Source organism: Rattus norvegicus, chromosome 14, assembly GCF_021556685.1.
Source record: "Rattus norvegicus strain SHRSP/BbbUtx chromosome 14, alternate assembly SHRSP_T2T, whole genome shotgun sequence".
Lineage (NCBI taxonomy): Eukaryota > Metazoa > Chordata > Mammalia > Rodentia > Muridae > Rattus > Rattus norvegicus.
This window is the reverse complement of record NC_141547.1, coordinates 93,477,074-93,493,294: the sequence shown is the minus strand read 5'-3', so window position 1 is coordinate 93,493,294 and position 16,221 is coordinate 93,477,074. Positions and strand designations below refer to the sequence as shown.

General features: G+C 36.1%; 1 protein-coding gene across 1 annotated transcript; it reads right to left on the bottom strand.

Moving 5' to 3' along the window:
• Positions 1-3,713: 3,713 nt before the first annotated feature.
• Positions 3,714-4,783, bottom strand: Pom121l12 (POM121 transmembrane nucleoporin-like 12). Its single transcript, NM_001399568.1, has one exon. The coding sequence runs from the start codon at positions 4,744-4,746 to the stop codon at positions 3,931-3,933; it is 816 nt and encodes a 271-aa protein (NP_001386497.1). The 5' UTR covers positions 4,747-4,783; the 3' UTR covers positions 3,714-3,930.
• Between the last annotated feature and the right edge of the window lie 11,438 nt (positions 4,784-16,221).

Sequence of the window (16,221 nt, the reverse complement as noted above, 5' to 3'; positions counted from 1 at the left end):
TGTATATCACACAACTGTGGATGTTGAATTAGAGTGACTAACTGAACACAAATTCTCATGAGAGCTTCAGCTTACACACACAAACTAAAAGGACAGAGAGGATTATATTGTTCCCTACTAAATTAAGCCAGTACCTAGTTTAGAGTGCATATTATACTTTCTTAAGTGTTGCATACAATTTTTCATTTACAGAAGTGATTTGAATGAAAAAATGCCACCCAGTGGTCTAAAGCAATCATGCTGGATAGAGGCAGAAGCTATGCATGTTATTAAACTGGTCCATACACCTTTTCTTACTCTAACAAACCTGACAGTTTAAATATGTCCCAACCTCCAAAACTGTGTTGGTCCTGCTCACTCTCCCATTTTCATTCATATTTTTATTTTTTATAGTTAATATCTAATCATCTTGTAAAATTCACTTTTCAAATTACCTATAGAACAATGTTGTCTATCACTTTTATAGTTCATAGGAAAAATGTGGTTTTGCTTTATAATCCAATCTGTCAATCTGTATTAAAACCTCTTCCTCCTACTTCCCACCACCCTTCAGTTCCCCTGATTTAACATTTGCCATCATTGTAATCCTGGAAGCCAGTGTCAGACCAGGCATAAAAGCACACAATAATGGTAAAGATGTTGACACCGGCTACAGTGCTGGACCATCCTTTTATTTTGTATGCTAACTTCATTTCTAAAGTCTTTCAATGTTCTTTTTTATTAAAAAAAGTTAATTATTTTACATTGTGTAAAACACCTGACAAATGCAACTAAAGGGTTTGTTTGTCAGGGAAGTAAAGCCAACTTGAAGGTCAATTCACTGATCACTTTGTATCTGTTTTTAGAGAGCAAACAGGGTCTAGCACTAATTCAGAATTAATCTTCTTTTTATTCAGTCTAGCACTGCCACCCACACAATGGTACCACTCACATTTTTGCATGAGTTTTTCCACCTCACTTAACCCATTCTACATTCTTTCTCACACACATGCCCAGAGATATGTCCCTTAGGTGATTCTTGGTTCTGCAGATGGACAGACAATATTAACAATCACACAATGTGTATTTAACATGGAACCATTGTTAGGCTATACATCTAGGGAAAATGAAAACTCTCTGTTCATGCTCAGGACATGTATAATTTTAATTGCTAATATGTGGTGATTGAATCCATAGTTTTTTCAGTCCAACTATAGCCATATTGTGTTAAATGGCTAAATATTGCCCACCTTCAATTTCTTCTTTCAGTACTTATCTCACTTAGATCTTAAAGCATCTCCAAAATGTATTTTTCATAACATTTATCTGAATCCAGATAAACTATCTGACCTTTAATTTGACTAATAGGCCTTGAGCCACTGTGTAAGTGATGGAGTGAAGACTCCCATCCATGCTGTGAAGGCAGTCAGGTTATTTCACTCTTACCAATGTCCTGGGAATTTAACACAATGCCACTGAAGCTCATATATTGCTAGAAAATTTCCCATGGTTCTCACTCACCTGCAGCTTTGAACTCCTTGTTTTCTCTTTGGAGCACAGCCATGTCATCCCCTAGGCATGCCATGATCCTCATGGTTTAGACACAATAGTGAATATTTCATTGTTCCAATTTGTCCTTCCAAGCTATGACTACTATTATTCATTCTTTCAAAAACAAACAAATACCCAACAACAACAAAAAACAAAACCAAAATATTTCCCTTACATTACATCGAAGTGATAATGCTAGATGATTTATGCTGATTCTAATTATTGGTTCCAATTAGAGCATCTTTTCTCTCACTGACAATTTGAGTTGATGTACAACCTCATTACTTTTCAGGTCATAATGCACATGACTTTTGATGTAAACCCATGCCCAGGACTTTTGTCTAATGTTTCATATTATTTTGTGTACACGTTACATTAAAATATGTAAACATATACATACACTTTCCCGAAACATATATTTTGAAATGTGATGCATTGTAAAATGGCTGTCAGAAAATGCAATTCCTTACATCCTTTCTATGACTTGGTAACGATCTAACACATAACAAAACCAACTCTTAATTTTTCAGCTGTGTAACAAATCATTACTAACTGAAATGTTATGATGCATTTTAGTTCTTGTAACGGCCTTCGACTTTGTATCTTTGTTGCACATTCCCTTTTACACCAAGTTCCTGGTATTACTAGAATTTTATTGTAATTTATACTTTCATGAATACATGATTTTAGCCACTACATAAATGACTTTTTTCTGCATATGATTTATCTGGCATAAGCCACCTTTATCTATATTTTTGCAAGTGACAGTAGTTCTTCCACTTTTGTATGTGAATAGCATCCTATTTTGTATATACACCACATAGTCTTCATTCACCAGTGGATGCTGATGTTAGGTCCATATCCTTTTGTGTGCATGAATAATGGTAAAATGATGAGATTGTTCAAATTTCTTCCATGTAATGATTTTACTTCTTTAGATGTTTACCTACTGATGGGATTAATGTGGTTCTGTTAATAATTCATTGTGGACTTCTGTAGTTCCTAAAAATGGATCTAATAATTTTCCCTTGCCACCTACAGTATTCAAGAGCTTCCTTCTCCTCCACATCCTAGCACTTAACTTTGTCTTTTTGATAATAGTTAAGATTATTTTTATTACCCAGCTTTGATTCCATGATCAAAGTTAACGTTATTCTTTTAGAAGATTTAATCCTAATTGGGCTGCAAAGTAGCATGCAGAATATTTTCTGAAATCCTGTTTCTGTTTCTCCAGATGAGCTGAATCAATACAATGGATGAGGTAAGTATACTTTTTCATGGGAAGGCACAGAGAATGAGAGTTGTGTAAGAAGGATTTTTTTTTTGTCCTGAGGATTCTTGTCCACTTGCCTTATAGTTGCATGAAACATGTTTCTAAAGCAGAAGTGATCTAGGAAATCTACTATCTGAATCTCAGTTCTGGGATGCTCTTCCGTGCCCACTGCTATTGGATCCCCTTTCGTTCCAGTGTCTGTTTGCTACCACGCCTTTTTTACCTTCCTCCTTTAGGTTTTCATAATATTAGAGAAACTCATCCTTGCCTCATCCCCTCCCTGTATGTAATGCACCATTCATCTCTCAAGTTTGTTTGGCCTTAATTCAATGTTATATGTGAATTTACATGGTCATGGATCCTGAAGTAATTCCCTGGCTTCAAACTATCTGAGTTCTAGATTTATTTATTCAGTTGTACAATTAAAAAATTTACTGGATCAAGAATATCATCATTCTAGGTGACAGTAAAGCCTGTTTCTTCACGTTTTCTCCTGCTAGTATTTTTTTTGTCAATAAGCAGCCCAGCATCCATTTCAGTACCATGAAAAATAAGCCAACAATTACACAACCCTTCACTTTCCTAGTGATACCATCAAGTGCACCAGCAGCAACTCATCTACCTCCTGTACAGGTATGTTACGCACTCCATTGAACTTCAGTGGCTTCTATTTCATGTACGCAACACAAATCACCTTTCTAAACGTATGAACCAGATCCTGGACCTTTTATTCAATGCTTGTTTCTTAGATTACAACCCACACTTTTCCCTATTGTTCAATTCAGTTTCCTCTCACTACTCTCTAGCTAAACTGAGCTAATGATTAGGACCTCAAATAAGTAAAGAAGTTTACATGGAAAGGGTTTGGGATTAGCTCTTGTCCTGCTGGAAAATTTTTGCATTTAAAGCATTTCTCATTGATACCATTTTAATAGGTCAATGTTTCACTATACAAAATGGGCAAACAGGAAGGAGCGACAAATTCCAAGATGTTGGTATGGGCTTGAAAGGTAGAAGGTCCTTATGGGCAGGAGCAGAAGAGATGGCTTGAGCTTGACAGGACAGGACATAGGGAGCTGAAGCCAAGTATTGCATCCTGAACTGGGCTAGAATGCGGAGTCAGAGGGTCAAAGTCCACTAGAGTCTCCAAAGGGGATGGCAGAACTCAGACAAGAATGGAAATCCCCACCAGCCAAGGAGACTCCATAAGAACCAGACTTGGGCCCAGGAGACAGACAAGGATCACAGGAGACCCGGGATTTCTCAAAGCTTTCCATGTGACGCTCTGAGACAGCATTCATGGCTGTGTGGATACAGGACTGGAGGTCAGTTTCCTTCTTACAGACATTGAAGCTCATGTAGTCAATGCTTCGTTTCAGAGGTCCAGGCTTAGGAACAAAGGAAGTAACCACTCCGTTTTTTATCCACGGTTTAAAGGCTGAAGAACGCTTGGGTTCGGGGTTCTGTCTTCTGTTTTTCACCTCTGGGACTTCGAACCAAAGAGGCCCATCAAATCGTCTAGCCCCCTTCTTGCACTGGCTGAGAGCCCTCAGCACTGTCTCCTTGGCACAGGGGTCGGGGAGCTTCTCAGGATGCTCTGGAATGCGTACTCCCAGTCCTGAAGAGGTCAGCGTACTACCTCTGCCTTCAGGAGGGGCAATCTTGACTGTCACCGGGCTGCAGGTCCACCCAGGGTTCCGTACACTCCAAAGCCATCGTTTCATATAGGTATCCCAGGCATTAGAGAGATCCAGGCCTAGGGTGGCATCTGTAGAAGGTCTGATGGCAGAGCGCCTCCAGGTTCCCAGCGCTCTCTGGGGCGTGTGGAGGTGGACAGGGACCTTAGGTCTAGGGCTTTGCTGAACCCACTCAGACCAAGGCCTAGACCTTGGGTTCCTAGGGGCAGACAGCGATCTCTGGGGTGAGCCCAGGGAGCTGCCCATGTTCAAAGCTTCTGGCAACCAAGGACCTGTCACGTGCAGGACCGTTGGCTGTGAGCGCGAGCTTGAGAGAGGATTCTGGGAACGCACACACACGCTGCTGCTTCGAGGCATGAGGGAAACGGTTTCCAGGGTCCTCTCATTAATGGGATATGCATGTGTTAGTCATTTGTACTGACTCTTGTAATCTCTACAACTCTTACATGTTATAAATATATGTATCCTGTGCTCCAGAAATACATTCCTGCATATTTTCGCTCCATTGTACATAGCCTCTCTGGAATTCTGCTCTGAACTTCAATAGGAATAGTATTCTGTGTGGAACAGCCTTGTGTAGCTGCTTCTTATTGTTTAGCATTGGTGAATTTAACAACCATCCCGTTTGTGGAATGCACCTCACTTCTCTTCACACCTTAAATCATTCCACTGATTGTAAGGATTGATGCATTTGTTCATCACTTAAACCAAGTGCACCATGTCTGTTAGGAAAAGTCCTGCTTCAGACACTCAATAAAAGTGGTTTTAATGGACAAACCAGACTTAGTGAGTCATTATAATCCTTGCTTTGTCTTTGTAAGAGACCACCATTTTTTTTCCGTTATGGGCCATGTAACTAACACCTGACCAGCAACCTCACTCTGATTTTATTCTTGCCATTTAGAAAGAGAAGTGTAATGATTTTTGGAGTTCACAGAAATTTCATACAGACTATTTGCAGAAGCATATTTTCTTTCATTATACGGAAAAATGAGCATTATTCATTTGAATGTCCTTAAGAAACAATAACTAGTTTCTATTTCAGTAAGTGTGGTGTTTTTTTTTTTATTCTTCCAGAATAGTTGCTAATGTTCACTATTTATCTTCTATGAAGATTGTGACGGTAGACCATAATTTATATTTTGGTACTGACATTCATTTTATATAGATTCCTGTAATTTTACCTTCCAAGGCTTCATATGTATAACTGTTCCTATTTTTGAACACTACTATGTTCTCCCCCTTTGACTCCTTCCATTTTCTTCATTTTCTATTCTTCTTCCCTTTCTTTATGTCTTACTCTGTTTTGTACTAATAGTGTACAATATTTTGTGATTTGGAGAATGAGTTTGCACCCCACCCCCATTCATTCTAGCAAGAGAACCTTGGTACACTAGGACTGTACCCTCAAAGAAATTCAGGAATTCCTCATGTAACTCTGGGATAGCTCTCATAAGAGTTCTGTTAGAAAGAAGTAAGGTAGAGCCAATTCCTTATGTCTGAGGCTTCCTGTGCAAGTTTAACCTATCATTTTTGCTTATGACCCTTCCAGCATTGTGGCACTAGCCACATAGGGCCTTCAACAGTGCCCTTCTGATACCAGTACCTCTGTGCCTGTAAACATCCATAACTGTAATCAAAATAAAACTGTTAATTTTATAAAAATAAAACTGTTAATTTTATATGGCAGGCTACCCAAGTTATTTTATCATAATAGTAAAGGGTAGTCACTGTGGGCATAAGGAACAAGAAAAACTCTCTAGTCCTAAACAAAAAAAAAAAAACAAAAACAAAAAAAACAAACAAAAAAAAAAACTAAGTACCTATAATAAGCACATTTGAAAGACTGTTATAGGCTGTGTGAAATGTACTATTTTTAATCACCTTTCATAGGTGCATGTGAATAAAGTACCCTCGAATGGGCCATAATGTTAAGGGACAGGAAGCAGAGGCATGCATAGGAAACAAACCCAAAACAACACAGGTTCTTCCAAGATTGAAGAGAGGCATATGTAGACACTAAACAGAGTTTAATAAAAAGATCCTAGTTAAAAATAAAATAAAACAAATAAAAAATTGAAAAGAAAATTCAGTATGAACACATCACTTGCTACATTTTTCCTCACAGAAACATTTTCTTTACATAATTTCCTATTTCTTGTCTATATTACTTGTTCCCTATGCAATGCCACCTATGGATTTATTCTGTGCTGTCTTCTATTTGAGCCAATAAGTCTTTGTGTTTTCTCATTTTGTCAATGTGAATCTTTGTTTAAGAACTTGGTGACAAATTTTGCTTATTCTTTTCATTATTGCTCTTAAATTTTACCTTGAGAGTGTTCTTACTCTTTAAATGTTTAAAAAAATCTCAAGGTATAATTGAAATACCACACAAATCACCCATTTGCATTTCAAGACTCATTAACGCTTAGTATATTCCCAGACATCAGCACCCATCACAACACTAAGTTTTAATGATTCCATCAGTTTACAAAGAAAGATGTACCTGGAATCTATTACCAATTTTTATCTAACCTCTCACCTATCAACAACCATTAATCTACGGTGTATCTGCACAGATTACAGTTCCAATGACATCATTTTTTTTTTGTGTGTAGTTGTACACTATGTGGCCCTTTCTGACTGTTTTCTTTCAACATTGTTTTAATTGAGTCATATATGCCAATAATATTCTTGTCATGAAATAATTCATGTGTATGTGAGTCTGATAAACACGCACATCCACATGCACATACATATATACACACACATAAATACATATACACACTAGAACATTTTATATACATACATATATATGTATATATGGCAAAACACATACATATACGTATAAACATTCCTTTGAACAGCACATGGATATTTAATTTGTCTGTGCATTTATGTTATACATATTTTAAATAGCAGGGCTTTAAGTATTCATAGCTAAACATGTTTAACTCAATATTTTCATTTTTTAGAAAAGAACAAAATTTCTGGGTTATTTTGTAATGCAACATTGAAAGATGAAGAAACTTCTCAAATATTTTCCAAACTGGCAAGAATATTTCAGTCTCTCCAGCAGAGTGTTAGAGTTCTGGTATCTGCTTACAGTATTCACACCACTAATCACATGGCTTTTGATTCTAGTCCATGTTTAATGGTATTTCGGCAGAGGCTGATCTGTGGTCACTTATTGAATGATGTGGAAGATCTCATGTGCTTTGATTTTACTAGCATCTCTTTGTTAAAGCAAAACAGATTCACAGTCATTGTTGTTGTTTAGTTAGGCTATGTGTTCATTTTATGTTTTCTCTCTCTCTCTGTGTTTGTGTGTGTTTGTGTGTGTGTGTGTGTGTGTGCACGTGTGTTTGTGTCTATTCATGGTTAATTATATCCTTTTCCATAAAGACATATCCATACACATACATAGAGTGTTGAGTATATCATAACCACATCTCACCCTCTCTTAAGATTTGACACTTTTCTCATTCATCCTAATATCTTTCATATGTGCACAGACTTGATTTTATGTATCTATATAAAATTTAAGAGACACATGTAGTAAAAATCATATAGTCATTTCTTCTGAGATTGGCCTTTATTACTGGATATGACTATCTCCACAACATTAATTTTCCTGAGACTAACACAAGGTTGCTTTTTGGGGGGAGGCAGTTTGGAGAACCATAGAAAAATAGACGTTTGTTTCTACATTTCTCTGTTATTGGACAGAGATTCCATAACCTAGCTATTTTGCATAGTGCTACAATAAGCAATGATGTACAAGAATGACTGTAATATGTTGATTCAAAGTTCCTTGTGTAAATATACCTGCGTGCATATTCAAATCTTGGAATTAATGATCTCCCAATCATGGACTTTTAAGCAGGATTAAAGTACCAACTGTGAAATTCCAAACTGTGGATCCGATCACAGATCTAATCAGAAGTCAATTAGTTAATCTTGATTGACTTTAAAATGAATTAAACTGAATCTGGAATCAACTTAAAAGCAAGTTGCTAGACACTCTTTTGAAAGATTTTTTCAGTCAGACCATTTCAAGTGAGAAGACACACCATCAGTGTGGTTGGCATCCTAATAAAAACCTGGACAAGAAATGAAAAGCGAAGGAACTCTTCTTGCTGGTATGACTTCATTCTTGCTTGTAAGTTCCTTTATCTTGCTTTTTGCCCCTGGTGCATTTCTTCATTGGCATTAGAACAGATTCCAACATAGGTTGTGTTTCCAACCAGCAGCTCTCCTAGGATCCTCTAGAGTTGACCTTCAGCATCACATTTCAATTACTGAGATTCCTATCACTGTGGAATGAGTAAATGCAAGATTCTCAGCATCTTCAACATAGTCCCATTATTGTATTCCCTAGGCAATCTGGTAAAAACCACTCTTAAACATCTTTTAAATATGCAGTCATTCTACAGGTTCATGGGGGACAGATCCTATTTCATTACTGTAATTTTCTTCACAACATAAGCCATACCCACATAACTAAGGCTATACATTGGCACTCTTTAGCTAGAATCTTCTATTAAATAAAAAAAAAAGGCCCCAAAGTATTTTCACATTTCTTCTAAGATCAGGAATAAGACAAACATGTTTACTCTTTCGTTTCTGTGCAACTTAGTGTTTTTTCATTTCTGTGCAACTTAGCTATAGCAGTACACTAAGAAAAAAAATATGTCAATAGCAAAAGAAATCAATGTGGTTGTGTTGTTGTTGTTATTCTTTAAAGATTATTAAAATCCATAAGCACATACAGCAATGTGATTACAAAATTAATACACAAAATTAGCAGCATTCCTATACATCACAGACAAACCTATTAAAAAATAGTCAGGGAAACAATCCCCAAAACAAAACACAAACACACACACGCGCGCGCGCGCACGCGCACGCGCGAGCAGGCACAGAGGCACGTGCATGAACATGCACACGCACACTCACATGCATACACACACTAACTTAAACAAAACACAGCAGGAGTGAACCTAACTAGTGAAATTACAGACTTCTGTGATGAAAATTGTTAGACACAGAGAAAGAAGGAAATAAAGACACTAGAAGTTACAAATTTCATGTTCACATATTGGAACAATTAATCTTGAGAAGGTGCCCATGCTTATCAAACTAATCTATTGTCCTTTATTTTGACTTCTATAGATTTTCTATGACATTAGTCACTAAAGAAACTTATGTTTAAAAAACATGCGTTCACATGTGTATTTTACAAATCATCACATCTCTTTTCTATAATACAGAGTTCAAAGTATCTTATCTATCTCCAATGTGTGATCTTATTCTCCTGTTAAGAATATGATATTTGTTGAAATAATTGTTTGGTTCTTGCTTTTTGTTCATTTGTTCATTTGTTTGAAACATTATTTGCTCTGTAGTTCTCTCTAATCTACATTGAAGGTAAATTCTTTATATTTAGTGTTACCCACTTAAGTGCTGGGATTACATTTGTGAGCAACCACTTGCTGGCTCCTATAGATTATTTTTATTTAATTTTCAAAGTGTTAAAGAGAAAAGGTATTAGGAATTGACCATTATCAATGTGTAATACATACATACATACATACATACATACATACATACATATATGTAATAATGAGTCTACACAGTGTGTGTGTGTGTGTGTGTGTGTGTGTGTGTGTGTGTGTGTGTGTAGAGAGAGAGAGAGAGGCAGAAGAAGAGGCAGAGAGACAGAGACAGAAACAAAGAGAATTGTATAATCTAGACTAATCTTGAACTGCTCTACTACAGAGCTGAAGATGACTTTGAACTCTGGAACTTATCGCCTCCATTTCTTTTTTCTTTTCTTTTTTTTTATCTTTATTAACTTGAGTATTTCTTATTTACATTTCGATTGTTATTCCCCTTCCTGGTTTCTGGGCCAACATCCCCCTAACCCCTCCTCCTCCCCTTCTATATGGGCTTCCCTCCCCATCCTCCCCCCATTACCACCCTCCCCCCAACAATCACATTCACCTCCATTTCTAAAGGCCTGAGATACAGGTGTGGATGGCCATGCCCTGTTTAGTTTGAGGCTATGTGAATTCAATGTTTTGTTAATGCAGACCAAGTACTTCAACAACTCAGTCATAAACCCAGTCTTTCCTTAAAAGCCATTATTTTAAGTGCTAGCTCAAAATAATTTTAAAAAGGAATAAAAACATCAAACAGATTCCTAAGAATGATTTTTTCCAAGTCAATACATGAATTAAGCTCACATGTTCATGTATTATAGTCACTTGGGAATCTTGCTAAAATAGACTAGGTCTCTATTGATCTTAATGGTTTACTTTCAAACAGCTTTCCAGGTAATATCGATTATACTATTGGGCATAATACAAGAGAATATTTGCTATAGCGTTCTGTATTAGTACTATTTTTTTTTAATTTGCCCTTATTTCAGACAACTGGAATTGTATATTTAAAGGAAAGATCAAAATTTAGTATTTATACATCATTTTAGAATGTTGTTAAGATGATAATTAAGATTAAATTTATTTTGTACTTGCTTTTAAATTCTATAATTCTAACAGTTAAAAATGTGCAGAGGAACCAACAGTCTTGGGTAACTATAAGGGGAGTAATTGGAAATGAGAAACCCAGCAAAACCTCACAGATACCCACACAATCGCACACACACACACACACACACACACACACACACACACACACAGTGTAGGAGGGAGTGCTAGCTATAGATATATATGTCTTGTACAATTCCACATCCTTCTTTTTGACTACTAATTGGTATAAATTTCTGAAAATTACTTAAAGTCAATTTTAAATCTGCCCAGAAAATGTGGTGTACAGGCTCTCAGAGAATCGCCCAACTAGCTGATTGCCTGTGGTATCTGACATCCCATTGTTGGCCAATGTTGATGAACTGACATGCTTGAGTGCACAGGCTCATCCTTGCATCCTGTCTCCTGTTCATTGTTCCAAAGATATACTAGAGTATTGTGTCCATTCATAAAAGCCCACACCTTTGAATGAGATAATAACACTGCTCTCTTCTCCTGATATAAAATGTAATTAAAGGCCAACAAAATGATTCAGCCAGTAAAGAAAGCCACTCACAGGCAAGGCTTCAGTTTAATCCTCTGGACCTACAATTTATTCAGGTTGTCCTTTGACTTTTCCATGCATCTTATACCTCACCTCTTCCACACAAAAGTAAAAAGCATAATGAGAATGGATGCGATAGGAAAATGTAAGAAAACTAAACATCGTGGTTTTTGGCCATGAAACAAGCACTGAATATAAAGGAAGTGAATGGTACTTCATAAAAACAGACTGAACTTTTTCTAACAACCTGGATTTCACCTTTTACCCTACAATCATAAATTTAAATTTAGCCCCTTTGAAGAAAAACTAGGCATTTATATTTGATATAGTAGAAAAAAAATCTTACATTTGTTTTGTTGTTGTTCTATATATATATATATATATATATATATATATATATATATATATATATATATGGCATCAAGATTCTTGTTATAAGAAAAAGGAGAAATGTGGGTTTTTTTTCTTGAAACACAGTTAAAGTGAAATTTGAGAGTAAAACCTTCAATTCATAAAATGAATGAGCCAGTGATGCTCTATGTAGCACTCTTTCTTGCCCAAGATGAAATTGTCAAAAAAAAAAAAAAAAGATTACATCTCTGCTCAGTACTGAATAAAATTTTTTCCCTTTTCTAAATGTTCAGCACTTGATAAAAGAGGCATTCATGCTAAGGATCTCTAAGTTAGCATTGTGATCAACCAGCAGAAAATAAAGATTGAAAGTACACTGTAGCAGAGGCTTCCTGAAATGCAAAGATTCAAAGGCACAGAGGAGTGACCTGTAGCAAGCTAGGTTCTTGTAACTCTCCTAGAGTCGTAATTCAAAGTCTCATGGCTTGTTAAAATTATCCCAACACAAAACAGTAATTACGGAGGCATAATGAATGGGTGATTTCCCCGGAAGCTTTTTGGTCCACTGGATATCACAGTAGGAGACATATTTCTGCAGCTTTTAAAGAAAATCAGCTCCACAGGTACTGCATTGAGTCGATGCTTTCCGCAAGCCTGACCTGCTACCTAGAATAATCGCAAATAGTCTTCAGTAGAAATGAAATGAGAATGCTATTCTAAACCATATTAAAATTATGTAAATCAAGAAAACATTTATCGTAAAGCCTGAATGACTGTGGGTTGTGTGGCGACCAATACACATTATGTTGATCGGCATAAATTAATATGTAGCCAACCCAAGGAAGAAGTCAGCAGGACCTTGGCCTTGGTCATTTCTAGTTGAGAACAAAAGGGTAATATCTACTGAAAAGCCAGTCAAAATTACGTACTTAAATTACAGCCAGTAACTAGAGACAGGTAATGTATTGTCACATTCAAGTCATGAAGCAAGATACACATTAAGTAAATACTGCCAGAGTTTAGGGCTCTCAATTATCGTTCAACAGTAGTTGAATGTGTATCCAGTGGTATGCTTGCTGTACTAAAATCTATGGTGAACAGCAGCATGGAACATAGTTAATATTCCACTGGAAACAATTAGTGTAGCAATCATAGAAGCTGATTAGTTGAACATTGTAGATAAAGCCTGTTTCTCAAAAAGGTTTCTCTTTAACTCAGACATTTTTGTGATTAGTTTTCATTTAAACTCATTGTTTCACTCACCACCACAGCAATTTTATCTGTAAATTAATTCATTGAAACACTTTTTGCATGCTAACTGTATTACTATTTTAACAAGTAGAAGGCTATGTTTGTCAAAATAGATAATATAAAACCTTTTACAACAACTTTGGAAGATAATTCATCTTAGTTTCAGCTTCTTAATTTAAATTAAAAGGGAAGAAATAATCCCTAAATCTTAGCATTATAAAATACCACAAAAATCATTCTAGATCTGAAATATTGGAAAATAATATGATACTTTCTGAATTATGATAATGTGTTTCCACCAAAATCTTATAATATGAGCACAATCAATGAAAATGTATTTTCCAAGATAGACAATCTGTCATTGGTTATAAATTAACACACTTTATACATTAACATATTGATTTATGCATTTTTAACTAAAACACTCAATTTTAGTTTGTCTTATAAATATTACATCAGTGATTATATTACGGAACATTTTAGACTGTATCCTTCAGAAATTCTGCAAAATTGAGCAACACCTAAAGCTTTAGGAAATGTAGCTCTAATTTCCAGGCACTATTTTTTTTATGGTCTCAGTTGTGAAATGTAGATGGATGAATCTACTTTTGTTGACTGTGTCAGTAAAGAAATAAATGCAAATGTTAGCATACAAGAACTTAAGGCCACTCAAAGCTCAACCTGTCAACCTACATTCAATGTGGACATTTACTCAGTAAATAAAGCAAAAGAGATACAGAACTTTGCTGGAACTTCTGAAACAAGTTCCTCTCATCTCAGCGGCAAAAGATACTTTGGGAATACTGTCTTTGAATAAAATTATATTTAGATGTTTTCTCTGAATCCAGTATTGCAAAACAGAACAGCATATACAATTACCAAACTTTCTCATTCAGATGTAGTATTATGAGTGCAAACTCCATCTCCAGATAGAGAGCAGAACCCACTGCGCTCAAAGAGATAGGTGACTTATTTTCTTTATTTCAGAAGATAATGAAAAAGAACACTTGGTGTTAAATTGAGAAAAAGTATCAAGGCAGAGGATATGAAAAGGCCACATGGTTTTCTTTCTGTTTGATACCCTTCTAAAATTTGGTCTTGTAGTAGTTGCTCTCTAGCACATCTAATAAACACGTAACTATCGTAAAAGTAAGCATTTAGCTCTTGTTTTTAATCAGAAAAAGAAAAGATTCATCACTAAATATCATATTTGTTTTATAGTTAATACTAATCACACTTTGACTGCTGCACATGTATTGAGTGGATATCTCTGCAGAACTTCGTGATTGTTTTCTCCACATATCTACTCACCTTTCCTATGTTAAATGCTAACTCTAAGTCAGCTTCATAGCATCATGACAAGCTCAATGTTCTCTGTGGAGTTTTCAGTTATCAACTCACTGGATGACTTGTCACATCACCAACATATGTTCATATAAAATGACAGCTCAAGATGCCTTTCGAACAGTTATTTTTTACTTTGTATCTCAAAATTTCCACCTGTGTTTGCACTTTGCAAGATGGGATGGCTTCCCAGACACTTAATACATTTACTCAACTAAAACATGTTTGTAATCTTTCTAGTCTTTATTCCACAGAAAAGTGACCAAGCCCGCTTAGTCAGTCAATATGTTCTTCAGGGTATGAGTGGGGATTAAAAAGAAAACGACAATTTTATAAAAGGAAAATATTATAACATGACTCCAGCCAGTGCTGAGGTTGAAGGGGGTTTATTTTTGTTTTAGTCTGCTTCTATACCACTTTAAGTACATGGGAAATGATAAAATCAGTTCTGGGTCTAAGAACAAGCAAGGCAATAAACAAAGTTCTGTAAACGCCTTTCTAGGGGCTAGTCAGGAAGACCAAGACAAAAGACATGACACATGTGCCTCACCTATGCCTGCTCTGAACTTTGCATTGACTTAAATGTAAATGTTCTTTATCTGAGCCTAGTTCCTGAGTCCTAGCCCAAAGTCAGATTCTCACCTTGAACTTTTCTTCTTTGTCCTGGCCTGTCAAATTAAGACCAAGTTTCTAGAAGGTGCCTGGAAAGTTCTTCACAGAACAGAATTTAAAATATACTGAGGATAGCACCTATCCTTTTGTGTTGGGAGCTTAGCTTTGAAAATCTTGCTTGCAAAGAAATCTTTCTGGTCATGACTTGGCAATTCAGCCAACTTCTGAGTTTTGCCATATACAATTTTAAAATACGAAGCCTTTAACAAAATAATTAAGAATAAAAAAGAAAAAATGCCTAGGGCTCTTTAAGAAAACCTCAGGAAACTTCATATGAACTCACAGAGACTGGAGCAGTAAACACAGGGCCTACACAGATTTAAATTCTTTGACTATGTCCTATCACTTTCAGTTTAGCAATACTATGGCTCTCAGGAATTCATGAGCAAGTGAGCAGTCCCTGATCTTGTGACTGATCCTGTGTCTCTTGATGTCTTTTGTCCTGGCTTGTTCAACTTTGATATGATAGTTTTTGTTTTATCTTACTTTATTACATTTTGTTTTATTTTGTTATCTCTTGAAAGTCTGCTCTTTGGTTGCCTAACTAAAGACAGAAAAGAAGTAGATGTGGATGGGAGGAGAGTTGGGGAGGAACAGGAAGAATAAGGGAAGAAAAAATGTATTCAGATAATATTGTGTGAGGAAAGAGTCTGTGGTTAATGAAGGGGGGGAAATTAAATAAGAATTTTGCTTTAGGTAGTCTTGGTTAAGTTGTCCTTAGAGATATGGGTTCATGGTTAAATTACAACAGAAAACAGCCAGAGTGCTTATATTTAGTCTTTGTGGTCTGGAAAAATTCAGAACCCCTAGCAAACAGAGTAGAGCCAAAAATGTAGGTTAGCCAGTTCAGTGACTATGTTCCAGAAACTTGACTGACCATAGAACTGATGATTACACCCCAGCCGGTTTGGCAACTCTCTCCCAGGAACTAGCTGACCATAAAGTTAAATAATCTTGAGAAACAGGAAGTTTCTCCTTGTGATTTTTCACTGGTATTCTCGACATTTT

Excerpts from the sequence above, each read along its gene's own strand:
- Pom121l12 (NM_001399568.1), bottom strand. The coding sequence starts at position 4,746 with ATGGGCAGCTCCCTGGGCTCACCCCAGAGATCGCTGTCTGCCCCTAGG.